The following is a 27,299-nucleotide window of genomic DNA, read 5'->3' on the forward strand; positions in this document are numbered from 1 at the left end:
AAGAACCTCCAGTGGTTGTCCATCCACCTCTGCGTCAAACAGAAACTCCCTGTCATAGGCTTTAAACCATTCAATCACCTTGTCCTCTCTTCATTCCTTGCCTCTCTGATTTCGTACTACAACCCAGTGCACACATTTTGCTCTTCTAATGCCTGTCTACTCACCGTACCTCAATCTCATCTATCTTACCACTGACCCCTCGCCCATGACCTGCCTCTGGCCTGGAACTCCCTCCTTCTTCACATCCGACAAGACGATCACTCTCCCCATCTTCAAAGCCTTATTAAAAACACATCTCCACCAAGAGGCCTTTTCCGACTAAGCCCTCATTTCCTCTTCTCCCACTCCCTTCTACATCTCCCTTGCACTTGAATTTGCACGCTTCATTCCCCCCCCTCAGCCCCAAAGCACTTATGTACGCATCTGTAATTTCATTTATTTACTTATATTAATGTCTGTCTCCCCTTCTAAAATGTAAGCTTGTTGTGGGCAGGGGAACATGTCCACCACCTCCGTTATATCATACTCTCCCAAGTGCTTAGTACAGTGCTTTGCACAGAGTAAGCACTCAAAAAATACCATTGATGATGATGATAATGATGACCAGTGTCAGAGTGGGGTGGGGCAGGAAGTCATGCAAGTCCTTATCTGCTTTGCTAAACTGTCCAGGGAACAGCCAAGCATTACCAGGTGGGGTGAACAAGGGTTGCAGTAGAGAGGGCCTTTTAGGACAATGTAAGCTCCTTGTGGGCAGGAAATGTGTCTACTACTATAACTCTGTTATACTGTACTCTCCCAGGTGCTTAGTACAATATTCTATACATAGTAAGCTCCCAATAAATACCATTAATTGATTGATTGGAGCCTCAGCCCCCAATAGTGGCTCCCATTCACCAGTCCTAGGAACGGGGAGGGGAGCAGGTCCAGCCTTCATGGGGTCTCACTCCACATGCCTGTGGCCTGCCAGATCCCAGGAGGGGCAAAGGGCATGAGACTGAGGGGTACAGCCTAGCCACGGGGCCAGGGCTCAGAGGGCAGTGGGGAAGGGGGAGGCAGGGCCGGTCAGGAAGGAGAGAGTCTTCCCACAGCATCCACAGCCATAACTTATTCATTTATATTCATATCTCTCTCCCCCTCTAGGCTGTAAGCTCACCGGGGGCAGGGAACGTATCTACGAATTCTGTGACATGGTACTCTCCCAAGCGCTCAGCACAGTGCTCTGCACAGGGAGCACTCAATAAATGCCATGTATTGATTGATTAAGAACACCCTCACCCCCTGCCACCAGCCCAACAGCTAGAGGAGGCAATTGTGCCCCAGCCTCCACCCACTGCTGCAGTCTGGGATGCTCTGGTACCAGGAGCAGGGGTGACAGTTGAGTTAAGGGCAAAGGGATAGGCCAAAGGCCTTGGCTGTGAGGCTCACCTGGTCAGGGGGCTAATGTTCCCCCCCGCCACCCTCATCTAGCCTAGACAGAGAAGACACCGCCCAGACACCACTCCGACAGATCTCTTTATTCCTGCGCCGGGAAGTTTGGAAGCTCTGAGCTGGGCATGGCACAGGTCAGAGGTTGGGAGAGATGCACAGCAACACGGATGGGACACTGCCCTGGCCTTTTCCTCGCCTTTTCATACGGGTTGTCCGGTCAGGGCACTGTGGACACAGCTGTAGAGGTACATGTACTGCGCCTGGGGGCAGAGAGGGGCAAGTCCTCCGCTCAGGCCTCCCCTCCCCGCCCTTCCATCCAAGAGGGCCGGAGGGCTGGAGGAAGGGGTGGGAGACAGGCAGCCCTCTCCCTCACTCCAAGGGCTTGTTCAGCACAAGCGGCATGGCTTAGTGGAAAGAGCACGAGCTTGGGAGTCAGAGGTCGTGGGTTCTAATCCCGACTCCGCCGCTTATCAGCTGTGTGACTTTGGGCAAGTCACCTAACTTCTCCTTGCCTCAGCTACCTCATCTGTAAAATGGGGATGAAGACTGTGAGCCCCACGTGGGACAACCTGGTTACCTCGTATCTACCCCAGAGTTTACAACAGTGTTTGGCACATAGTAAGTGCTTGACAAATGCCAACATTATTATTATTATTGTTATTATTATTATTATTATGTTCCTCAGGGCTGGGTTGGTGGGAGGCCTGCGGGGCTCCTGGCAGCCGGGACGGGGAGGGGTGGCCGGCAGCACCACCTTGCGGCAGAGAAGCGGTGCTGCAGCCAAGAGATTGAGTCCACTATCACTTTACCATTAATAATGATGGCATTTATTAAGCGCTTACTACGTGCAAAGCACTCTTCTAAGCGCTGGGGACGTTACAAGGGACGTTACAAGGTGTAACAAGGTTACAAGGCCCTACCTAGAGCTCACCTCCTCCAGGAGGCCTTCCCAGACTGAGCCCCTTCCATCCTCTCCCCCTCGTCCCCCTCTCCATCCCCCCATCTTACCTCCTTCCCTTCCCCACAGCACCTGTATATATGCATATATGTTTGTACATATTTATTACTCTATTTATTTATTTATTTTACTTGTACATATCTATTCTATTTATTTTATTTTGTTAGTATGTTTGGTTTTGTTCTCTGTCTCCCCCTTTTAGACTGTGAGCCCACTGATGGGTAGGGACTGTCTCTATTGCCAATTTGTACTTCCCAAGCGCTTAGTACAGTGCTCTGCACACAGTAAGCGCTCAATAAATACGATTGATGATGATGATGATCAGGTTGTCCCACGGGAGGCTCACAGTCTTCATCCCTATTTTACAGATGAGGTCACTGAGACCCATTAAGTGACTTGCCCACAGTCACACAGCTGACAATTGGTGGAGCGGGGATTTGAACCCTTGACCTCTGACTCCAAAGCCCGGGCTCTTTCCACTGAGCCACGCTGCTTCTCTATTTCCACCATTTCCACACCCTCCCCGCCCCCGCAACCCCAGCCCACCCCACGACCCCCAGCTCTCACCAGCGTCGGGGTCATAGAGCGGCAGCCCTGTGCCAGCCGCAGGACCACACTGAAGACATCCACGGTGCCGTCTTTTCCAGCCTGATGCAGCAGCAGCTCCAGGGCTAGGAGGGTCCCCAGCTGAGCCAGTCCTGAACTGCAGTGAGGGACTCTTGTCAGCCTCGCCTCAGGGCTCCCTGGGCCTGGATACCTGGGCCCTCAGGGCTGGTCCCTGGTGGGGGTCGGGGGTCGGGGGTCTACCTTGCATGAGCGAGGAGAGTCCCAGGCTTCTTGTCCTGCAGGCTGCACTGGAGCACGGCTTCCAGAAAGTGGGGCAGGGCATGGGCTGGGGGTTCCCTCCCGCTTTCCCAGTGCAGGAACTGGAACCGCCACAGTTGCCGCTCCTTCCCCTTCTTCTCCTGGGGGATTGTCAGGCCATGAGTGGTGATCAGCAGGGCAGCCACCCTGCTTTCCCCATCTCTGCCCTACCCTCCACCTCCTGAGCTCCCACAGGGGCCCCTTGTTCCCACCGCCCCACAGTCTCCGCTGGGCTTCCCCGTCCCGGCCCAGCACCTACATGTTTGATCCAGAGTCGAGAGCAAGGCCACTCCACCACAGCCACCTCTGCTTCCCACCGGACTGTCAGCGCCTCAGTGTGGATGGGCCGACCCTCCAGGGGGTACCACTCCTCCTGCAGAGACCCCAACCCTCCTCATTGTCCTCTTCAGTGCTCCCTCCAGGCCCCCTCAGAGCCCGCTGAACAGTCGGCCCCTCAGTGTGGAGGGGCTGACCCTCTAGCCGGGACTGCTCCTCCTGCAGAGACTCCTGCCTTCCTCAGTGCCCACTCCTGGCCTGCTGGCAGTCAGTGCCTCAGTGTGGATGGGCCTCCAGAGAGTACCATTCCCCTTGCAGAGACCTCCCCACCCTCTTCAGTGCCCCTCAGAGCCCCCAGACCCAGCCTAAAGTCACTGCATGGGCCCCATTGGGCTGGCTCCGCTCTTGGCCCTGCTCCTGGCCCCGCTGACCCCCCTCAGCTGATCCTGACTCCCCAGTGGGCACAGGGAGATGAGGACTCAGACATCGCGCTCCCACATTGGCCTCCAGAACTTATCGGCTTGCACCGAGACTGCCAGTGCCACACAGCCCTGCTCCCGCTGACCCCCCTCACCTGATCCTGGCTCTCCGGCGGGCACAGGGAGATGAGGACGCGGACATCGTGCTCCCACACCAGCCTCCAGAACTCATCTGCCTGCACCGGGCCTGCCAGCGCCAAACAGTCCTGGCCCAGGGCTCCACCCTGAAGAGGAGCCTGGCTCAGCCCAAGGTTCAGGAGTGGGGTTGGGGATGGGAGAAGGGGCAGGGGCGAAGGCTGGGATGGAGGATACGGCTGGGCCTCTAGTAACAAGATTCCCTTGAAGGTGTAAGGTGGCTTTGATTTTTCCAAAAGGCAGTGGCATCAGCTCCCCCTCACCCCATCTCCATGCAATAGGGAGCATCAGGGCATGCTATCCTCACTCAGAGGGGCCCGGAGGCCCAGGGATGTTAAATGACTTGGCAGTGGTCACCCAGCAGACCAGAGTGAAGCTGGGATTGGAACTCAGACACCTGGTTACCAGACCTGAGCTCTTTCCACCAGACCAGACAGCTCACCCCCTTCCCAGGCCTGGTCAGCCCCAGCATGGAGGTAGAGCGGGGGCTCGGGGTGGATGTGGGGGGGAAGGGGAGGGGATATCTGGCAACCAGTCCAGGGTCTGGGGGTAGTGATGGGGAGAAGGGAAGGAGGACAATAGCGATCCAAGGAAGACAATCTCACTGGGAAGAGCCAGGCCTGGCCCAGTTCGGAGAGAGGTCCCTGCTCCAGCCGAGAGAATTGAACACGGGAACGGTCATCTGCAGAGAAATGGGGTGGGGTGAGGGGGCACTGCCTTTTACTGCCCACAGCTCAGACCACCAGGGCTGACCACCCAGTCCCCATGGCCGAGTTTCCCACACAACACTCCGATCAGGTCTGGCTGCCACTCAGGGCTCTCCAGGGCCCCAGTCTAATTGCTCAGTGTGACTTAGTGGTGAGTGCACGGGCTTGGGAGTCAGGAGACATGGGTTCTAATCCCAGCTCCACCACCTGTCTGCTGTGTGACCTCGGGCAAATCACTTAGCTTCTCTGTGCCTCAGTTACCACATCTGTAAAATGGGGATTAAGACTGTAAGCCCCAGTGTGGAACAGGGACTGTGTCCAACCTGATTACAGCACTTAGAACAGAACTTGGCACATAGTAAGTGCTTAACACTTACCATAATAATAATTATTATTATCAATAATAATAAACGTGAGCTTCTGCCGTCACCTCTTCTAGGAAGTTTTCCCAGATTCTTCTTCTGACTCTCCCACTGCCCACCCAGTCCCCTCCTTCCAGCCCACCCACTCCAGCTGAGACATTTGAGTCTGTCCTAATTGCCCTTTAAGACTATCAGCATCCGTAGGCCAGGGGCTGGGCCTGCTCCCTGAGCCAGGTACAGAGCTCAGGCCTCAGAGGGCTCGGGGGCATCAGAGGGGCAGGGGAGTATCCCACACTCACAAGGCAGGAGCTGGGAGATGGGGTTGCTTGGCTGGTGCCCAGGGCAGGGTGTCCCAGGATCACTGTGATGCTTGAGTGCCTCCAGGAGGTTCTAGGGAAGGGAGAGATGGCACAAGGGCTTAGCCCGGGTGGGCACTGCCAGCCAGGGACAGAGGGGCCTATGAAGGAGAGGAAGTGGGTGAGATCCCCTCAGGCACCAGGCAGGTGGTCGGGGGGGAGAGGGCGAAGCAGGAAAGATGAGCCCATGCCTTGTGCCCGTCACCCACCTCGTATTCCCTCAGGAAGCCAGCGTTGGCACTGGCCGACTTCTTGGCAAACTGCTGCAGGAAGCTCTTGGCTGCGATGGGGCCGGGGGAGCTGGGAGACAATGGGGAGAGTGAGATGCCAAACCTGACCTCCCCCTCCTCCCGGGCCTCCTGACCCTCCCTCCTCCAGCTGCCCCCATCCCTCCTCCCCTCCCACCTCCTTGCCCAAGATTGAGTGTCAGCACAGGGATGAAAGAGACTGTCAAGGGCCTCTGCCATGGCCCAGAGAGGGAAACACTGGCGGGCAACAGCCACATCCGCAGACCTTTGAGGGGGGAGGGAGGAGGGGTGGGTTGGAGGGGGCCGGAACCTGGCAGAAGGGGTGGGAGGGTTACATTTGGGACACGGCCAGTTTGGCTTGAGGCTCCTCGGAGATCTTGTCCAAGAGACAGCTGTGCAGGAAGATGTACTGGGCCTGAGAGGGCAGAAGACAGCCAGGTAGCGCAACTTCGTTGGGTGACCCGGCTCCCCCTCTTCTGGTGGGCTGGCAGAGGGGGAAGGGGGTGGGAGGAAGAGCCAGCAGGGTCACGTTCAGAAAATAATCGAACAGCTGGTGCAAGAGCCAGGGAAGGGGCGGGAGTCAGTCAGTCAATGGAATATATTGAGAGCCTACTGTGTGCAGAGCACTGTAATAGTAATTAATAATAATTATGGTATTTATTAATCACTTACTATGTTCCAGGCACTGTTCTAAGCGCTGGGGGGGGGGGGGGGGGGTTGGTGGTGGATACAAGCAAATAATAATAATAATAACTGGTATTTGTTAAGTGCTTACTATGTGCCAGGCACTGCACTAAGCTCTGGGGTGGATACAAGCAAATCGGGTTGGACACAGTCCCTGTCCCACGTGGGTCTCACAGTCTCAAGCCCCATTTTACAGATGAGGTAACTGAGGCACAGAGAAGTGAAGTGACTTGCCCAAGGTCACACAGCAGACAAGTGGCGGGGCTGGGGTTAGAACCCACGACCTTCTGACTCCCAGCCCCGTGCTCTATCCACTATTTTACTTGTACATATCTATTCTACTTATTTTATTTTGTTAGTATGTTTGGTTTTGTTCTCTGTCTCCCCCTTTTAGACTGTGAGCCCACTGTTGGGTAGGGACTGTCTCTATATGTTGCCAACTTGTACTTCCCAAGCGCTTAGTACAGTGCTCTGCACACAGTAAGCGCTCAATAAATACGATTGATGATGATGATGATGCCATGCTGCTTCCCCATGCTCATCTGTACTGAGCGCTTGGGAGAGTACCATATAACAGAGTGGGCAGTCGACCACTCAGGGGCCCCTGTGCAATAGGACTGCAGGCCCGGGGAGGAGGGTGCGAAAAGCAGCAGCCTCGCCTGACTCCGCTTCCCCCTCTTCTGGCTCTGCCTCCACCTCAGCAGGCTCCCCCTCCTCCCCCAAGTTGGCATTCCTTGCCCATCTCCCCCAGCTCCACTCCCTCCAACCCCTTCTTGACCCTCTTCTCTCCTCTCCATCAGCCTCCACGCCACAGTCTCCCACCACCGTCCCCCTGCGGTCCGACCCCCGGCCGTGGCGCCCCGCTCTCACCAGGGTCTGGATCATGAGGTAGCGGTGAAGCCGCAAGGTGTACACGGTGTTGAACACATCCACGGTCTTCTCCTCTTCCAGCTGCTGCAGGAGTCGCGCCAGGGCGATGAAGGTGCCCGTCCGGCCCACGCCCGTGCTGCCAGTTGGGTGGGGAAGGTGAGCAGGGACACCCACCGCCAACACACCCGGCTCCGCCGTGGCTCCAGAAAGCAGCCAGTAGACCTGACTCCAAGCTGGACCTCCCCTCCCTGACCCGGCAGGGGCTGGGCGGACTGGGGGACGAAGGGGAGAGGCAACAAAGGGGCACATAACTGAGGTCTGAGGACAAGAAACTAGCCATCTGGCCATCAGGGGAGCCAATGTCCATGGTGTCATTTGTGGCAATGATATGCAAATCTAGACTGTGAGTCCACTGTTGGGTAGGGACCGTCTCCATATGTTGCCAACTTGTACTTCCCAAGCGTTTAGTACAGTGCTCTGCACACAGTAAGCGCTCAATAAATACGATTGATTGATTGATTGACCGCTGAATCCAACCTTGGGTAAATCACTTCTCTGGGCCTCACTTACTTCATCTGTAAAATGGGGATTAAGTGTGTGAGCCCCAGTGTCCAACCTGATTAACTGGTATTTATTCCAGTGCTTAGAACAGTGCTCGGCACATAGTAAATGCTTAACAACATAATTATCATTATTGTTAAGTGCTAACCACTTAAATGGGGATACTAATTACACGTGCCCCACTGATTATGTGTAAATTAACCACACAGGCCTGCACGTCTATCCCCACCCTTGTGCCTCTCCTCCCCTCTCTTCCTGAGCCTCCTAAGAAGCAGCGTGGCTCAGTGGAAAGAGCACGGGCTTGGGAGTCAGAGGTTATGGGTTCTGATACTGACTCTGCCGCTTGTCAGCTGTGTGACTTTGGGCAGGTCACTTAACTTCTCTGTGCCTCAGTTACCTCAACTGTGAAATGGGGATTAAGATTGTCAGCCCCACATGGGACAACCTGATCACCTTGTATCCCCCCAGCGCTTAGAACAGTGCTTTGCACATAGTAAGTGCTTAAAAAATACCATCATCATCATGACCATCATCATTGTGGCCCTTCCAATCAATCAGTCAATCAATAGATGGTATTTATTGAGCACTTACTATGTGTAGAGCACTGTAATAAGAGTTTGGGGAACTACAACAGAGTTGGGAGACGCAATCCCTGCCCACAATGAGTTTACAGTCTAGAGAAGGAGACAGACATGCAAATAAATCATGGCTATGTATACAATAATTCTGTTTTTTGTTAAGCACTTATGAAAGTGCTACGGGTGGGGTGATAATTAAATATTTCCTAGGCCCCTTCCCAAGCCCCAGCTCCTCCATCCAGCTCAATCCCACTTCCCACCTCCCACCTCCCCTGCGTTTCTTTATGGTATTTCTTACTATGTGACAAACACTATTCTAAGCACTGAGGTAGGTACAAGTTAATTAGGTTGGACACAGTCCCTGTCCCTCACGGGGCTCACAGTCTAAGTAGGAGGGTGAACAGGAGAGGCACAGAGAAGTTAAGTTGACTTGCCCAAGGTCACACAACAAGCAGTTGGCAGAGCCGGAATTAGAAGTCAGATCCTCTGCTTCCGCGAGGCCCTTGCTCTTTCCACCAGGCCAGACTGTTTCCCCTTCACAGTGCCCAACCCCAGCCCCACCCCGGCCCTTACCTGCAGTGCACCAGAGTGGGCCCGGCCCCCGCAGCCACCCGTCCTCGCTCCCGCACCAGCTCCACGAAGGCCATGATGGAGCCAGTGGACTCGGGGAGGCCGTGGTCGGGCCAGGCCGTGTACTGCAGCTGCTGCACCTGCCGCTCCCGCTGCTGGGGACCCTGCCGGCCCAGCAGACAAAGTGAAATAAAGCCTCCTCTTCCTCCTCCTCCTCCTCTTCCCCCTGACACTCCACCTGCAAGCCTTCCCACAATTTGCCCCTGGTGCTGTTTTCACCAGGGTGCTCATGACATTGATTAGATGCTTAGTATGTGCCAGACACCGCTGAGTTCCTGGAAGGGACAAGATCGCCCCATCAGAAGCAGTACCCAGCTCACTTTTCATGTCCTTGGCTTCAGCTTGGGCATTTGATGTTGTGTTCTTTCCCATTAGAGGAGCAGTGACACCTGTCTACTTGTTTTGTTTTGTTTTCTGTCTCCCACTGTGAGCCCCTTCTTGGGTAGGGACTGTCTCTATCTGTTGCCGAATTGTACATTCCAAGCACTTAGTACAGTGCTCTGCATACAGTAAGCACTCAATAAATATGATTGAATGAATAAGTAAGCGCTTAACGAGTACCATTAAAATAAAAGAGAGAGATGACTCCCCCTGACATGATGATAGGATGAACATGACAGCGTGTTCCCTCTCCAAAATGAGCTTACAGTGTGGAGGGGGATACAGACAGTAATATTAATAAAATGGATTTGTCCGTAAGTGCTGTGGGGCAAGTCCAAGTGCAAGGACAATGCAGAAGGGAGAGGGAGAAGAGGAAATGAGGATTTAGTGGGGGAAGGCCTCTCGGAGTTGTGCTCTTAATTGGGCTTTGAAGGTCGGGAGAGTGATCATATGTTGGATATAAACAGGATGGGATTTCCAGGTCAGAGGTAGGACTTGGACGAGAGGTCGGTGGTAAAATAGATTGGAGAAGCGAAGTGTGTGGGCTGGGTTGCAGTGGAAAATCAGGGAGGTAAGGTAGGAGTGAGGGAAATTGGTTAATTAATTAATTATGGTATTTGTTAAGCACTTACTGTGTGCTGAGCACAATTCTAAGCACTGGAGTAGATACAAGGTAGTCAGGTTGGACATAGTCCCCGTCCCACATGGGGCTCACAGTCTTCATCCCCATTTTACAAATGAGGTAACTGAGGCCCAAAGTCACATAGCAGACATGTGGCAGAGCCAGGATTAAAACGCACGTCTTCTGTCTCCCAAGCCCCCAGGCTCTTTCCACTAGGCCATAATGCTACTAAGTGACTTAAAGCCTATAGTAAGGAGTTTCTGTTCAATGTGGAAGCGGATGATCAACCACTGGAGGATCCTGAGGAGAGGGGAAACACGGAATGAATGGTAGAAAAATTATCCAAGCAGCAGAGTGAACCATGGACTGGAGTGGGGAGAGATAGGAGGCAGGGAGGCTGATTGAGTAATCAAGACAGGATAGGATAAGTGCTTGGATTAACATAGTAGCAGAAATGGTGGATTTTGGCTGATATTGCAAAGGTTGAACCAAAAGGATTTGGTGACAGATCGAATATGTGGATTGAATGAGAATGCCAGAGCACAGTGCTGCTGGAAGCACATAGCGGCGGGGGTGGGTGGGGTGGGGTGTGTATGTGTGTGTGGAATTGGGAGGAGAGAAGGTATGTTGGGGAGATACTAGATTTTCTTGAGGTGTCCCTCTTGCTTCTGAGTTTGAGATGGACAGGGAGGTTGTATGATAACAATAATAGTAATAATAATAGCAACAGGCAAGTGGCAGAGACAGGATTAGAATGCAGGCCCTCTGACTCCCAAGCCCATGCTCTTTCCATTAGGTCATGCTGCTTCTCTTGTCTGCTGTGTGACCTTGGGCAAAACACTTCTCTTCTCTGTGCCTCGTTTTTCTCATTGGTAAAATGGGGATTAAATCCTACTCCTTTTTACTTAGGCTGTGAGCCTCGTGTGGGACAGGAATTGTGTCCAACCTGATTATCTCGTACCTACCCCAGAGCTTACTGCAGTGCTTGGCATCTAGTAAGGGTTTAATAAGTATCATTTTAAAAAAAAATTCTCACATGATTCAACCCAACCAGGTTTGGCCTTATGCTGGTCTGACCTGGCTTTTCAGGCTTAGGACCCACTCTATTGGATCTAACCCATGAAGAGCTCTCCAGGGAGGGTCAGTCATGGAGCAGAAGGCCACCCAGCTTACCCAACATCTTCAAGTAGCCTTGTAGTTAAGTCCTAGGCCTTACCAGCCTGCCCTGCTCTGTCTTCCTCATAGGAGCAGAGAGTAAGAGGAACTGATCCCTTTCCACTCTGGAAGAGTGATATCTTTATAGCCAGAGGAGTGGGCAGGTGGTTATCTGCAAGGCTACAGGCCTTGTAACCACTAAATAGGAAGGGAGAAATAATAGTCTAGTGGAGGGTTTCTAGCCTCAGCTGTACCCCAGACTCACTGAGGGCAAGTCATTTCCATCAGTCAAGTCTTGATTGAGTGTCTACTGCCTGTAGGGCATTGTTCTAAACTTCCAGAAGAGGACAGCTAGAGGCCAAAGGCACAATCTCTGTCTGCCCTGGAAAACTACAATTTAACAGGAACGACGGACACGAAGTAGGAGAGTCTCTCCCTGGGCCCATGTCCCTTCCCCACAATTCCCCAACTCCTTTGTTGCCCCAGGACACTTACATAGAACAGCTGAAATTCCCGGGTTGTCCACTCCTCCCCAGTGACCTCGGCCAGGAGGCGGATGGTGATGTGACCGAAGAGAGCAGGGGTGGCAGCGTCAGAGGGCCAGTAGTGCTCACAAAGCACCTGTAGGGTGGCAGCCGGGAGAGTCCAAGAGAAAGGGGTAGAATCACTGGTCTCCTCCTCCTGGGGCTTGGGTAGCCTCCGTTTCCAGGCTCATTGTCCCTTGGGCCGGGCCCAGCCCAAGCCCACTCTAATCGCTTTCTGCTGCTTCATCTGCTGCTTTTCTCCTGTGCCTTGGCATTTCCCCCTCCCCTGACACTCCCTGGCATTTCCCTCTGGGAAACCCGCCCAGATTCAGTGAATTTGGAAGCTCCCCCATAGGACAGGGAGGCAATTGTCCAGTGTCTTGTTGGGTGAATCTGGTTTTCCCCCAAGAGTGAGAGGGTAAAGAGGGAAAAAGTTAGTATTCTGCCCTAAACCCAATGACTTCAGGAGGTGTTCCCCTAGACTCTTCCTGCAGGGAACTGGCTTCATGGTGATTCGCCTGAGCAGCAAGGTAGAGTAGCCTTCTGGCCTTCTGTTGTGTCCTCCTTGGCCCCATTTAAAGTTGTTGAGGTTTGAGGTTTTCTTTGCCCCTGGCTGTGTTTGGCCCTGAAAATGATCTGAATGTGTGATCCACAGCCCTGTTGGAATCTGGAACCTGGGACACAGCTGGGTGTGTGGATCGCCTTGATCCATGAGGTGTGAGAATGAAGAAGATTGGACACCCAGAATTCTCCAACCTCCTTCTCCTTCCAGAGACCTTCTGAAATGACTAATCCCGTTGTGTCTGGATCAGCTTTTGCATTATTCCTGTCTGCTGATCCCTCTTGGGTATGGGCCCCAAGCGCCCTCAAGGAGAGGTGTAAAGCCTAATAATAATCTTTAATTGCTCATCCTCGGGGAAAAAGCTGGGCTGGGAGTAGGGGACTCCTGGCTTTCTGAGTGACCTCTCACCCATATTCCATCTTTATTCTGTACTTCCTAAGCACCTGGTACAGAGCACCTTGCCAAGTAGGTACTCAATAAATTCTTCTTGTACTGCTGCTGCTACTACTATTACTATTACTACTTCTACTTCTAGACTGTGAGCCCATTGTGGGCAGGGATTGTCTCTGTTGTTGAATTGTACTTCCCAAGCGCTTAGTACAGTGCTCTGCACACAGTAAGCTCTCAATAAATACGATTGAATGAATGAATTTTACCGAGCAGAATGTTCCTTAGTCTCTCCCTTCTCCCAGGTTCGGAGTTGGGGATGATTAGGGGGAGGACAGAATGAAAAATTGCCAGTGGGCTTGGAGCAGAAATTATGAAAAGACCCATTATTAACCAAAAGCAGCCCTAACCGCTGCACACAGCCATGCAGCAGGGAACACACAACACACAGGAACACACGTGTTCTGCATGGTCGAGATCAACCGTCAAGTGACTGCCTTTCAAACATACTTCCAGGCATGAAAAGATTTTGCCAGCGGGGCCTGCGAATAAGGTCAGCACTACCCTGTGTCTACCCAGAGCTGCCATGCTCCATCTCTTGGTGTTAGCTCTGTGGGGAGCAGGATTGAGGATCACTCACCCGCCCGTTTTCCATGCCCACAGTCAGCATGACGACAGTGTTGACCTGCTGCTCCCACACAAGCCGCCAGAAATCTTCCAGGGTCTTTTTCAGGGGGCCCTGGGTGGCAATGAATTCCTGGGGCCGGGTGTAGCCCTAGGGGTGTGGAGACGCCCACATGAGCACAAGCCCAGGGATAGACAGAGACTCTCTCTCTTTCTTTCTCTCTCTCTCATTTAGGTCCCCTCTGCTCCCCGTTAATTGGAACCCCCTTATGCTGTGGCTAGTGGGGTGGTCCCAGAGAGCCTGACTGCGAAGTCTGTTCACCAGAAGCCCACTTTCCCCTGGGTGGGCAAGAAATGTGTCTACCAACTCTGTTGCAGTGTACTCTCCCAAGCACTCAGTACAGTGCTCTGCATAAAGTAGGTGCTCAATCAATACTATTGATTGATTGGGTTGGGGGAGACAGAGGGGGCGTATGGAGCATCAGGGGCACTAAGCAGGCAGGGCCCGGGACTGGCTTTAGGAGAGTGCCAGCCTCCATGGGTCGGGGGGAGGAGGGTGGGGCAGGAGAATCTTCCTCCCTTCCCATAGCAGGAAGAAGAGCAACTGGGGGCTGAAGGAGAAACATGTGATTTCCACTCAGAGTTACACCACTAGATGTGGCCCATGACAGAGAGGTCTGATACCCAGGCAGAACAGTCCCAGGGAGAACACACCAAAACCTGTCTACCTTTCTGTCATCTATCTATTTTTCCATCTATCTTTCTTTCCATCCATCTATCCATCTCTCTGTCTACCTACCCATCTATCTATCTATCCATTTACCTATCTATCCATCTACTTACCCATCTGTCAGTGTACCTACCCATCTAACTACCAATCTATCTATCCTTCTGTCTATGTATCTATTTATCCACCTATCTATTTACCAATCTATCTACCTATCTACACACACTCTTCAAGTATGACGGACATATATGTATATATGTGTGCATATATAGTTGTATATATAGTTGTCCTTCATACCAAGAAGGCACCACAGATGGTGAAATACATCAAATACTACAGGTATCCACTGAGCAGACAGATGAATAGGAATGTCAGAGCATGCTGTGACTCACGCATGCCACACAGGCCGACATTACAAAATATCTGCACAGACACTCGACAGGTGCACAGCAAGGAAACACATTATCCTAAAGGGGCCCTCAGGCCTGTTGCAGACGGGTCCTACAGGATGTGTGCCCAGGCAGCACTTACCGGGATGAAGTTGGCATTAATGTAGTCTGAGTTGGGCTCGTCCTCCAGCCTGCTCAGTCTCACCCGCGAGTGGTCATCTGCCAGAGGACAGGGGTGTTCCCAGAGCACAGCCCCCACCCCCGTCCCCCGATCCCGCCGTCGGGGCGCAGAACCCTCCACTTCCAACTGGCCGGCACTTACAGGGAAGCACGTGGGGATAGCGGTTCTTGGCAGTATTGGCAGGGAGCTCTGCCTCCAACTTGGGCTGCTCCTTGCCCACTTCCTTCAGCTCCTGAGGAGATCGGCAGGTCGAGGAGCACTTGGGCTGATACCGTGCTGACTCATCCGTAGGAGACGGGGCCCTGAGCCAGGCAATCCAGGACCCTGACTCTTCCCCCACTTCCCCGGGCACAGGGCCTGCCCGCCCAGGAGGAGAGGGGCAGACACTCTCACCTCAAACTCCTGGAAGAAGGCATAGTGGGCACTGGCGCTCTTCGCATCGTACGTCTGGCGGAAACTCTGGATGGGGATAGGCCGGTGGATGTGCCTGGCGGTGTGGAAGGGAGAAAGGCAATGTTAAGCCAGTGTCTGGTTCAAGGAGAGTCACCCTCCCTGGGGGATATTCTTGAATACCCCCATCCCCCTCCTCCCCCTTCCTATCCCCCCCACCTTACTTCCTTCCCCTCCCCACAGCACCTGTATATATGTTTGTACATAGTTATTACTCTATTTTACTTGTACATATTTACTATTCTATTTATTTTATTTTGTTAATATGTTTTGTTTTGTTGTCTGTCTCCCCCTTCTAGACTGTGAGCCCACTGTTGGGTAGGGACTGTCTCTATATGTTGCCAACTTGTACTTCCCAAGCGCTTAGTACAGTGCTCTGCACACAGTAAGCACTCAATAAATACGATTGATCGGGTAGGGACCGTCTCTATATGTTGCCAACTTGGACTTCCCAAGCGCTTAGTCCAGTGCTCTGCACACAGTAAGCGCTCAATAAATACGATTGAACGAATGAATGAATGAATCACACTCACCGAAGGTTGAGGGTAGCCATCTCTTGAGTTAGGTTCCTCTTCTCGGCTCTGAAAACAATCAATCAATCAATCAATCCCTCTGAAAGGGGAGAAAGGGGGAGAAATCAAGGAGCAGCTGGGAGGGGCCGGAGTGGGTGGGGGTCAAAGAGGCCTCACCATGATTATCAGCATCATCACCATAATCATTATCATTAATAGTATTTATTGAGTGCTTACTATGTGCAGAGCAGGGTGCGAAGCACCTGGGAGAGCATGGGAGAGTTGGTAAACATGTTCTCTGCCCACAGTGAGCTTACACAAACTCTCTTAGTCACCCAGGCCATTTTAATGGTCCCTTATGAATCTAACCTCAATCCTTCCTGCTGCACCAGTGGTCCGAAGGAGAGCCAGGCCACCCACCCCCTCCCTGTTGGCCTCACCTCTGCCCCGACATTTGTCTCCAGTAGAGCAGACCCAGCACAGCACCAACTGTCAGCACACAGCCTGCCACGACTCCCGCTGCCACCGGGAGTGGCACGGATGCCACCGAACTGCTGGCACGGGGCTCTGGAGAGACCAACGGGGAAAACATGGGGCTGGAAAGGGCGGCAGGGCTAAGACATTTCCACTAAGGGAAGCCCAAAGCATCCAGACTGGGGCCTACTGGAAGTAATTTGTGGCTAAAGCCCTATCAATAGATCATCAGTGGCATTTATTGAGCCCTTACAGTATGCTAAGCGCTTGGGAGAGTACACTATAACAGAGTTAGTAGATCCCGCCTCTGCCACTTGTCAGCTGTGTGACCTTGGGCAAGTCACTAAACTCCTCTGTGCCTCAGTTCCCTCATCTGTAAAATGGGGATGAAGACTGGGAGCCCCACATGGGACAACCTGATTACCTTATATCTACCCCAGCGCTTAGAACAGTGCTTGGCACATAGAAAGTGCTTAACAAATGCCAATATTATTAGAGAAGCAGCGTGGCTCAGTGGAAAGAGCCCGGGCTTGGGAGCCAGAGGTCATGGTTCAAATCCCAGCTCTGCCACTTGTCAGCTGTGTGACTTTGGGCAAGTCACTTCACTTCTCTGTGCCTCAGTTACCTCATCTGTAAAATGGGGATGAAGACTGTGAGCCCCACGTGGGACAACCTGATCACCTTGCATCCTCCTCAGCGCTTAGAACAGTGCTTTGCACATAGTAGGCGCTTAACAAATGCCATTATTATTATTATTATATATTCCCTGCCTACAATGAGCTTACAATCTAGAGGGGATCACTGAAGAATCGGCCTTGGACTCCTGGCTAATTCAGGTGACCCAGCCCCTCCTGGGCCCTGAGATGGGGCTCAGGGCCATCTTGGAATTGGGACAGGTCCTCAGTTTCCTGCCCCAGCCTCCAGAACATGCCACTTCTACTCTCCACCGTAACGGAGCAGAGGGGGCAGAATTTGCTGGGTCAACAGAACAAGAGCTGACCAGAATTTGTCACAAGACACTGGGCCTCACCAATCAATCAATCAATCAATCGTATTTATTGAGCGCTTACTATGTGCAGAGCACTGTACTAAGCACTTGGGAAGTACAAGTTGGCAACATATAGAGACAGTCCCTACCCAACAGTGGGCTCACAGTCTAAAAGGAGGAGACAGAGAACAAAACCAAACATACTAACAAAATAAAATAAATAGAATAGATATGTACAAGTAAAATAAATAAATAAATAAATAGAGTAATAAATATGTACAAACATATATACATGTATACAGGTGCTGTGGGGAAGGGAAGGAGATAAGATGTGGGGGATGTAGAGGGGGACGAGGGGGAGAGGAAGGAAGGGGCTCAGTCTGGGAAGGCCTCTTGGAGGAGGTGAGCTCTCAGCAGGGCCTTGAAGGGAGGAAGAGAGCTAACCAACAGGCCCTCTGCCTAACCTCCCCTTCAACAGCTGCCTCCTTACCCGAGAAGGCCGTGAAAGAGACGTCAGGATCCAGGTGGTCGTACCTGGTGAAGGCTGCAACGCTGAACCTGGGGCAAAGAGCCCAGGCATCAGAGACCCAGAATGTAGTGATGACGACCATGGCGTTTACTGAGCCTCTGCTACGCGCGGAACACTGTGCTCTGGGCTAATCACAAGGAAAACAGATCTTCTGGCTACAGGCCTATCCCTACAAGACACTCCAAGCCAGATGGAGATGGGCAGTCCCAGGGCAGCAAGGCCCACTTGTCCTCTGTCATGCCAACAGGTCCTCTGCTCAGGCAGTGCCCCAAGCCCTGCTGCTTCATTCTCCCCTCTACTCCCAGGACTTCTCCCCAGGGGGCAGAGAGTGGTGATAGACCAGACAGGAAGAGGAGGAGGAGGAGAGAGCCTGAGGAAGGAGAACAGAAGAGAAAATTGAGACTGGGCAGAGCTGAGGGCCAGGAATCCCCCTTACTATGGCACTGCCCCATGGCAGTCCGGCCCTGTGAGGCTCTGGCCCTTACCTGTACTGGATATCTGGTTTGAGCCGCCCATTGCAGGTATGCTTGGTTTGACCGCAGTCCTCTGTGCCTACAGGCACCGTCCAGGAGCGAAGGGCTGCCCGGGGACCTGGCCGGAAGGGGTTGGGGAGCAGCAACGCCAGATAGGAGTCCTGCCCCCCATAATAGTGGTCGTACCAAGTGTGAGAGATGGCTTCGCGGTGCGGGCGCAGAACTGGTCAGGTGCGGCCGGGGGCAAGGGAGAAGGGACACAGACCGGTCTTATGGAGGGTAGTGGTACCCCTCCTCCACGTGCCCCCAGCCCTCTCCCTTCCATCTGCTGCCAGCCCCAGAATGCTGTAGAGTCTGGCCCAGAACCCCACCGTGTACCACCCCTGTGCCTGGAGGCAGGCCCCCGACATCCCTTATGGGGCTCTGACTCCAATGCCCCCTCGCCCTGAGCCTCACGGGTGGTGTTGGTGGTAGCCACGATGCCATAGAACTGGATGTGCCTGTCCTCCTCGCCAAACATGCCAGGTGTGATCACCACCCCGGCTCCGGCCTCGGGCTCCAGGCGGGGAGCGGCTGCCAACTTGGGGGGTTGCCAGGCTGGGGGCAGAGAAGAGTTCAAAAGCCAGACTGGGTGAGGGAGAGAGAGAGAGAGGGAGACAGACAAAGTTGCAGGGGAACGTGGGAACGGGCAGGGGATCACAGGATCCCCAAGACTGCCGCTCTGGGACCTGATGCTGGAGTGCAGGCCCAGGGAAGTGTGCCTTGGGAAGGGCTGGGTCTGCCAGGACAGGAGGGCAAGAGTTCTGGCACCAGGCACCTACCTTCCGTAGTGGTAGTGCACAGCAAGGTAACCGTCCGGCTCCACAGCCCATTTCTGCCCAGGATAGTGAGGCTGAGACGGTAAGAGGTGGCAGGCACCAGATCAGACAGCAGGAGGGCAGCCTGGGATGTATTGGCATAGAAGACAGGGACCTCCGCCTCCCCAGTCACCAGCTGCTCTGCTGCTACCAGGCAGGTGTCCACATCGCCCGTGGGCACTGTCCAGTTCAGAGTCAGGCAAGTAGCTCCAGGCTGGCACTGTACATCCTCCACTGGGCCCGGCTCTGAAGATTAAGATGCTCATCACTTGGTGGGCAGAGCTGGCCAGATCAATCAATAATATTTATTGAGCGCTTACTGTGTGCAGAGAACTGTACTAAGCTCTGGGGAGAGTACAATACAACAGAGTTGGTAGACACTTTCCTGCCCACAAGGAGCTTAGTCTAGAAGAGGAGACAGACATTAACATACACAAATAAACAATGGATCATGGGGGAAAACTAAGCTAGGCATCAGAGTCTAACTGGCTAGGTACTGGCTATGAAATGAAGGAATGCCCAGACCAGGAACCAGTGCCAACTCAAGACTGGAATGTAATGCCTGCACATTTTTGTGGGCCTCCCCCTTCGGCAATCCCAACCTACCAACAGGCAATACCACCGGGCCAGTGGTGGCCCAGAGCGGCCCGGCCTGGCATAGCACAGAGAGGGAGACGTTGCGTCCGGGGGTGAGCCCTCGCAGGACCAGATTGGCTTGGCCTGGCTGCAGGGGCTCCCTCTGTGGGGAGCCCCCAGGCTCCGAAAACCAGGCCTGGCAGTCCCCCTGCCCCGAGGTCTCAGCCCAGCCCAGAGACACCACTGCACTGTCGCCTTGCATCGCCACCGACAGCTCTTCGGGGGCCAGAGGAGCTGTGGGCAGAAGAAGAGGGAGACTCCCTGAGCCCTCCCTGGCAACCACCTTCTTCATACACCCCGCTGCCTCCCTACAAATCACCCTGGAGACCTGCTCTCACACTGGCCCTTCATAGGGGAGCAAATGCAAACAGGACACAGAGAAGGGAAATGAGCGTGTCCCAGAGCTACGCAAACAACTCAGGGCTCCAACCTCTCCGGCCCCATCAGCCCCAGAATCAGCTGTCACGACTGGCCTCCCAGTTGTTGCCAGGCGGGCAGAGGTAGCCGTGAGCAGCCCGGAAACAGCCGTTTGGTTGGATAGTGAATGCCAGGACAGACCTGCCAATGAAGCCCGGACTCCTTGCACTCTCCCAAGTGTTAGGTGCAGTGCTTTGAACACAGGACGTGCTCAATAAATGCTTTTGATTGATGGATTGATTACCCTTCTGCCTGCACAGATCCCTGACTTGGTTTCTCCAGATTGGAACAAGTTCATGCTACCTCCTTTTCTGAGGGAATTCAGAAAAGAGTCTGGAGGAGTTACTGGAAGCCTCGTGGTCCCCCTCTTCCCTCCATCCCAGTGCCCCACTCACAGGTCCAGGTGGTGATGTTGGCTGCTGCGACACGGTGGGGCCCTGCCTGGGAGCTGACTTCAACCTCATACTTGGTGCCCGGAGTCAGCCCCAAGAAGTTGGCGATGACCACTTCTGGCCCCACCTCCTGGGTGTCCACCACAACTCCCTCCCGGTGCAGGGTGATGTGGTAGCTGCCCCGGCCCCCAGGCGCCTGGCCCCAGGACACCTGTAGGCTGGTAGGGCCCTCACTGCTCACATTCAGGGCCACTGGTGGCAGGGGAGCTGTGAGGGAAGAATAGCAGGGCTGAAGGTCAGAGGGCAGCCCCTCATCCCTCCATCCTAACCCACAGCCAGCATAGCGTTGGGGTGAGTGCTACAGAGTCCAAGGTCAGTGTGCCCCAAGTTGAGGAGGGGCCACCGGTGGAGAAACCAAATGAGATGCCGGGGAGAACTTTCTGCCAAGGAAGGTTGAGAACCGGTGGAAGTGGAGAGGATGCTGGATAGTGGCAGAGAGGAAGCTAGGTGGAGAATTCCCATCCATGGGAATCTTTCTCATTTGAAGAGGTTCCTAGGCCTAGGCCGACCCTGCCTGGGCCTAGGAACCTCTGCAAATGAGAAAGATAATAATAGTAACAATTATGGTATTTGTTAAGCAATTACCATTTGCCAGGCACTTTACTAAGCGCTGGGGTAGATACAAGCTACTTGGGTTGGACACAGTCCCTGTCCCACCTAGAGCTCACAGTCTTAATCCCCATTTTACAGATGAGGTAACTGAGGCACAGAGAAGTGAAGTGACTTGCCTAAGGTCACACAGCAAAGTGAGGCAGCGGGATTAGAACCCATGACTTTCTGACTCCCGGGTCCATCATCTATCCACTATGCCAAGATACCAATGGACGGGAGGCAGGGGGATGGATGAGAATATTGAGAACAGACTGGGTACCTCCAGTGCTGGGCACCAAGAGGGCACTCGATCAAAGAGGTCCCCTGGTGAGTCCGAGAATCCTGGAGTCCTGGGCCCTCCACCACCTTTCCCTGCTTCCCCTCGTGCCCTCCTGCCAGGCCCTGGGAGTCTAGCCCAAGTTTTCCCACCAGGTGACTCACGTGTCCAGTGGGTAATGTTGTGGGCCCAGGCCCGGTAAGCTCCTGCAACGGCCCAGGCCCTCAAGCCATACTCCGTACCCGGCTCCAGTCCCCTGAAATTGTGTTCAGTGGCATTTCCCGGAAGGATGAGGTGGTGGACGACGGTGCCTTGGGGCAGCTGAGACAGGGTGAGGGCATAACTCTGGGCTCTGCCCATCCTCCAGAGTGCCTGCAGAGCTGGGGCTTCAGGGCTGCCCACGTTGGTCAGGGTGAGGTTCTCTGGGGCCTCGGGGTCTGGAGGAGGACCGTGGGGTGGGTGAGTGCCAACGGACCCTGCCTCCTGGCCAGTACAGCAGAGTCCACTGACAGACCGTAGTTGGAAGGGGTGGCCGTCAGCGCCGGGGTTTCAGAAAGAGATCAGGAAAGCAGGATTAAGGGGCAGGCTCCACTCACATGTCCAGCCGGTGGTGTTGGCAGCGACTCCCTCCTCCGGACCCCTCAAGACAGCCAGCTGCACCATGAACTCCGTGCCCAGAGGTAGCCGTGCCCAGGAGAAGCTCCGGGTTGCAGGGCCCAGGGTAAGCTCCGCCTCAAGCCTCGGGGGTGCCAGCTGGTACAGACGCAACCGGTAGCCGTCGGAGTCCCCGGAGGGCGGCCCCCAGCTGGCACGCAGGACAGGGGGCCTCTCCTTGCTGCTCAGGCTAAGGTTCGAGGGAGCTGCTGGGGCTGAGGAGGCAGAAAGAGGCCGGATAGAGATTCCCTCCCCTTCTCTACCCCCCGGATCCTCCACACAGAGACCCCAAGATGCTGCCAAGGGTCAATGGAGCAGAAGGAAGGGGACAGGGCCTCTCACAGGAGGCGGATCTGAGGTTCCAGCTCTAGAAACCCTGGCAAATCATGATCATTTTTCTACCAAAACGTTCAGTCCGCGTTTCCCCACTCCTCAAGGATCTCCAGTGGTTGTCCATCCCCCTCCGCATCAAACAGGAACTCCTTACCATTGGCTTTAAAACACACTGAATCACCTTGCCCCCTCCTCCCTCAACTCACTACTCTCCTACTACATCCAGGCCCAAACACTTTGCTCCCCTAATGCTAACCTTCTCACTGTGCCTCAGTCTCTTCTATCTCACCACCAACCTCTCACCCATGTCCTGCCTCTAGCCTGAAATGTCCCCCTTTTTCATATCCGGCAGACAATTATTCTCCCCACCCTCAAAGCCTTACTGAAGGTATATCTCCTCCAAGAGGCCTTCCCTGACTAAGTCCTCATTTCCTCTTTTCCTACTTCTTTCTGCATCACCCCGACTTGTAATGATGTGCATCCAGCTTTACTTCTATTTATTCTGATGACTTGACACCTGTCCACATGTTTTGTTTTGTTGTCTGTCTCCCCCTTCTAGACTGTGAGCCCATTGTTGAGTAGGGACCTTCTCTATATATTGCCAACTTGTACTTCCCAAGCGCTTAGTACAGTGCTCTGCACACAGTAAGCGCTCAATAAATATGATTGAATGAATGAATGAATGAATGAATGAATTCTCTAACCACCCCCTTATGGGCCCACCGCATTGATGTACATAACCGTAATTTATTTATTTCTATTAATCTCTGTTTCCCCCTCTAAACTGTAGGCTCATTGTGGTCAGGGAATGTATCTTTTTATTGTTATTTTGTACTCTCCCAAGCACTTAGTACAGTGCTCTGCACATAGTAAGCACTCAGTAAATACAATTGAATGAATAAATGAATGTGTCTGTTATATTGTTGTGTTGTCCTCTCCCAAGTGCTTTGTCCAGTGCCTTGCACACAGTAAGTGCTCAATAAATACTATTGATTGATTGATTGACACCCCCCCTCCCTTAACCCAGACTCACCTTCCAGCCAAATGTCTGTCCATGCCGAGGCTCTTTGGGGCCCTGCCAGTGCTACGAGCTCCAGGGTGTAGTGTCCCGTGGGCAGCGGCCCTGGGAAAGTGGCATTGAGGGCACCGGGTCCCAGAGAGATGTTGCATTCAGCTTGTCCCCTCAGGTAGAGCTGGTAGCCCTCCCTCCTGCCTGGCCCTGCTTGCCAGCTCAAAGAGAGCCCAGGGGGCTGGGATGTTGGCACTAGGTCAAGCGGGACAGAGGGATCTGTGGAGAGAAAGAGATGGAGTGGTGTGGAGCCAGGGAAGGAACAGTGGCGAGGTTGAGTCAATTTGGCTTCGGGGACCAGATCCCAGGCAAGGCTGTGGACTCCGGAGGCACCAGTCTTACTGACTGAGTGATAATCTTGTCCTCCAAATCCTTTCTTCTCCTGGGCATAAGCCTTTGCCATAGGGGTGGCAAGCCCTAGATTTTACCAGGCCAGCAGGCACTGGAATCTGGATGCCACACTTTTTTTAAAAATAGAATTTCAATCAATCAATCGATCAATCAATCGTATTTATTGAGCACATGCTATGTGCAGAGCACTGTACTAAGCGCTTGGGAAGTACAAATTGGCAACACATAGAGACAGTCCCTACCCAACAGTGGGCTCACAGTCTAAAAGGGGGAGACAGAGAACAGAACCAAACATACCAACAAAATAAAATAAATAGGATAGAAATGTACAAGTAAAATAAATAAATAAATAGAGTAATAAATATGTACAACCATATATACATATATACAGGTGCTGTGGGGAAGGGAAGGAGGTAAGATGGGGGGATGGAGAGGGGGGGCGAGGGGGAGAGGAAGGAAGGGGCTCAGTCTGGGAAGGCCTCCTGGAGGAGGTGAGCTCTCAGCAGGGCCTTGAAGGGAGGAAGAGAGCTAGCTTGGCGGAGGGGCAGAGGGAGGGCATTCCAGGCCCGGGGGATGACGTGGGCCGGGGGTCGACGGCGGGACAGGCGAGAACGAGGTACAGTGAATTTCCTAAGCACTTACTATGTGTTAGGCACTGTACTAAGCACTGGGATAGATATGAGATAATCGGGTTGGATGCTGTCCGTGTTCCACACGGGGCTCACAGTCTCAATCCCCTTTTTACAGCTGTGGTAACTGAGGCACAGAGAAGTTAAGTGACTTACCCAAGCTCTCACAGCAGGTATGGGGGCGGAGCTGGGATTGGAACCCAGGTCCTCTGGCTCCCAGGGTCATGCTCTTTCCACAAAGCCACGCTGCTTCACTTACCAAAAGGGCATCTCTTCCCACCCCCTCAATACCCAGGGATGGTGCCCACTGATCCCCCAGGCCCAGTCCCCCATACCCTCTCCCGAGGCCCTTCACCTCATGGACACTCACAAGTCCATTCTGTGGCGTTGGGTCCTGAGGCCGTCAGGGGACCAGAGGTAGCTCTGACTTCCAGGTGGTAAGGGGTGCCCGGAGTCAGGTGATTGAAAGTGTAGTTGGAGACGCCCCGCTTGGCAACTGCACTGTGGTTGGCACCACCCATGAGGTCAGTGAGGATGAGATGCATCCAGGTGGCCCCCTCCGCTCCACTCCAGGAGGCTTGCAGGGCAGTGCTACTGCCTCCATGGTGCAGTGCCAGGTGTTCCGGGGGCACTGGATCTGGGATGGGGAAATTTCAGGTAGGACACAGGGTCATGGAAGAACGGAAGCAGCTTGGGCACAATTAGGGTAAAGGGGAGTGGTGTGCTTAAGGCTGGGCACTTCAGGAGCCCAGGGAAGCTTTCTGGCTACCTTCCACAGCCAGGGCCCGAGACCAACTAACCTGTCCACTGGCGGACGCCAGTGCTGGCATGGAGCTCCCCGGCCCAGGTGGTGACCCGGAGGGCGTACTCGCTGCCTGGCAGGAGGCCATCGAAGAGGAAGGAGAGGGTGCCCGGTGGCACCGAGAGGTTCCGGGCTAGCGTCTGGGAGTCCAGGTGGTAGAGAAGGAGCTGGTACCTGTCCTGCTCCCCAGGGGCAGAGCCCCACGTAGCTTCCAAGGCAGCGGGGTCCCCGGGTCTGTGGAGCCGCAGGAGGCTGACGGGCATGGGGGCTACACCGGAGAGGGAGACACACCCACTGGGGAGGCCTGACCTGCTGAGGCTCATTTCCTCTCCGGCTCCCAGCCCAAACGTTCAACCTGGGTCTCGGTCTCTTCTGGCAATCCCCCTCCCAGGCCTGACCCTGGGCTCTTGGAGGGACAGAAAGTTCAAGATACTCTGCTGGGCTCCTTCCTGCCCTCCCCCAACTCTCCCCGAATCCTCTGGTTCTGATGCCCCCATTAGGGCTTCCCTGCTCCCCATCCCTCTGCCCTCTCAGTGGCCTTGCCCCAAGGGCCACTTGCCCCTCCCCAGAGGTTACTCACTCGTTTGAGCCATGACACTGTGGGTGGCATTCCGTCCACAGGGCAGCACCACAGTCGTCTCCAATTGGAAACGGGCACCAGGTGGCAGATCGTGGAATTCGAAACCAGTGGCATTGGGGCCGGCTCGGCCCTGCCACTCTTCCGGAGAGCTGTGAGTGCCCAGGCGGGTGAGGCGGAGGGTGTAGCCAAGCCCCTCGGGCACTGGCACCTCCCAATTCAGGAAGAGGCTAGGGGGGCGGCCGTGGCTGCTGACTTGCATGTGCAGGGAGAGCTCTGGGGAGAGGGATGGAGTGGCATGTGAATACAGAGCCCGAGGAGACCCATCGAAAGCAGACAGGGTGGAAGCGAAGGGCATGGACCCTCCAAGAGGAGGAGAGGCTGACCAAGTCTGAACAGATTACCTTCTTCCCTAGCACTTAGCCCAGAGCTGGGCACAGAGTAAGCACTTAACAAATACTGCAGTTAATGAGGCACCTGGAATGGGTAGCCTGGCACTCTGCCCCCCCTAAAGGGGCCTACCATCCAGAGGGGCCGCTGGGCACCTACCTGTATCCTTGACCACTGTGGGCCCCTCCGGGAAGCTGCATCCATCTTCCTGTGGGAAGGATGTGAACACGAAGGGCATAGAGGGTGAGGTGGGCATTGAGGGTTTAATGGGCAGAAGGCAAAGAGGGTGATGTTGGCATGGGGGGCAAAGTGGACACGGAGGGTGAGTGAAGCAGGCATAGGAGGGAGGGTGAGGTGGGCACGGGGAAAGGGTGAGGTGGGAGAGAGGGAGGGCGAGGTGGGCACAGAGGGTGAAGGAGGCAGGAGGGAGGGTGAGGCGGGCACAGAGGGTGAGTGAGGCAGGCTTGGAGGGTGGGAGAGGTGGGCTCGTTCATTCATTCAATCAGTCGTATTTACTGAGCGCTTTCTGTGCGCAGAGCACTGTACTACGCGCTTGGAAAGTGCAATTCAGCAACAAAGAGAGACAATCCCTGCCCACAACGGGCCCACAGTCTAGGCAGGCATCAAAACAAGTAAACAGGAACGGAGGGTGAGTGAGACGGGTTTGGGAAAAGGAAGAGACGGGCACGGAGGGTGGATGAGGTGGGCTAGGGGAGAGGGTGGGGAGGGGGCACGGAGAATGACGTGGACACGGAGGGTGGGTGGGACGGGCCCGGAGGGGACCCCACCCCGGAGCTTGGGCTCCTCGGTGGGGAGGCTCGGCAGGATGGGGCCGGATCTGGGACGAAAGTGGGCCAACCCCGGGGCGCTGGGCGGGCACACAGGGCAGTGCCCGGCGTCGCCCCTCCGGGCCGGGGGTCCCCAGGGGTCCCGGAGGGAGGGCTGGAGTGTCAGCTTCCCTGAGGTGCTCCTCCGGGTGGGAGCGGGCTCGGGGTGAGCCCTAACGAGGACCAGCCTTGGGCCCGGGGCAGGAGGGGCGCGGCCTAGAAAGCCGGGGTTCCCTCCCCCCCGCCCCCAGCCCAGGGTCCCCCCTTACCGCGGCCAGGGCCCCCAGGAGGCAGAGCACAGCAGTGAGGAGCGGGGCCCTCAT

At 54.4% G+C, this 27,299-nt stretch overlaps 1 protein-coding gene across 2 annotated transcripts; it reads right to left on the reverse strand.

The window, feature by feature from the left end:
- Window positions 1-1,499: 1,499 nt before the first annotated feature.
- Window positions 1,500-27,299, reverse strand: LOC119930631 (receptor-type tyrosine-protein phosphatase V-like). Of its 2 annotated transcripts, none has more exons than XM_038749167.1 (32): window positions 27,246-27,299; window positions 26,309-26,357; window positions 25,763-26,035; window positions 25,181-25,450; window positions 24,751-25,017; window positions 23,365-23,619; window positions 21,941-22,213; window positions 21,509-21,781; window positions 20,420-20,683; window positions 19,578-19,841; window positions 18,936-19,217; window positions 18,571-18,711; window positions 18,127-18,337; window positions 17,603-17,670; window positions 16,091-16,217; window positions 15,672-15,719; window positions 15,082-15,175; window positions 14,830-14,920; window positions 14,650-14,726; window positions 13,408-13,542; window positions 11,790-11,915; window positions 9,080-9,240; window positions 7,368-7,503; window positions 6,149-6,228; window positions 5,775-5,865; window positions 5,509-5,599; window positions 4,746-4,822; window positions 4,101-4,229; window positions 3,510-3,623; window positions 3,194-3,351; window positions 2,954-3,089; window positions 1,500-1,688 (listed from the first exon to the last, which is right to left on the reverse strand). In XM_038749167.1, exons 1-32 carry the CDS (start codon window positions 27,297-27,299, stop codon window positions 1,629-1,631), a joined length of 4,875 nt encoding a protein of 1,624 aa, XP_038605095.1. In that variant the 3' UTR covers window positions 1,500-1,628. The 2 variants fall into 2 exon arrangements, with proteins under 2 accessions (XP_038605095.1, XP_038605097.1); XM_038749169.1 differs by having other exon boundaries at window positions 3,510-3,626; window positions 27,246-27,278.

Source organism: Tachyglossus aculeatus, chromosome 7 (genome assembly GCF_015852505.1).
Source record: "Tachyglossus aculeatus isolate mTacAcu1 chromosome 7, mTacAcu1.pri, whole genome shotgun sequence".
Lineage (NCBI taxonomy): Eukaryota > Metazoa > Chordata > Mammalia > Monotremata > Tachyglossidae > Tachyglossus > Tachyglossus aculeatus.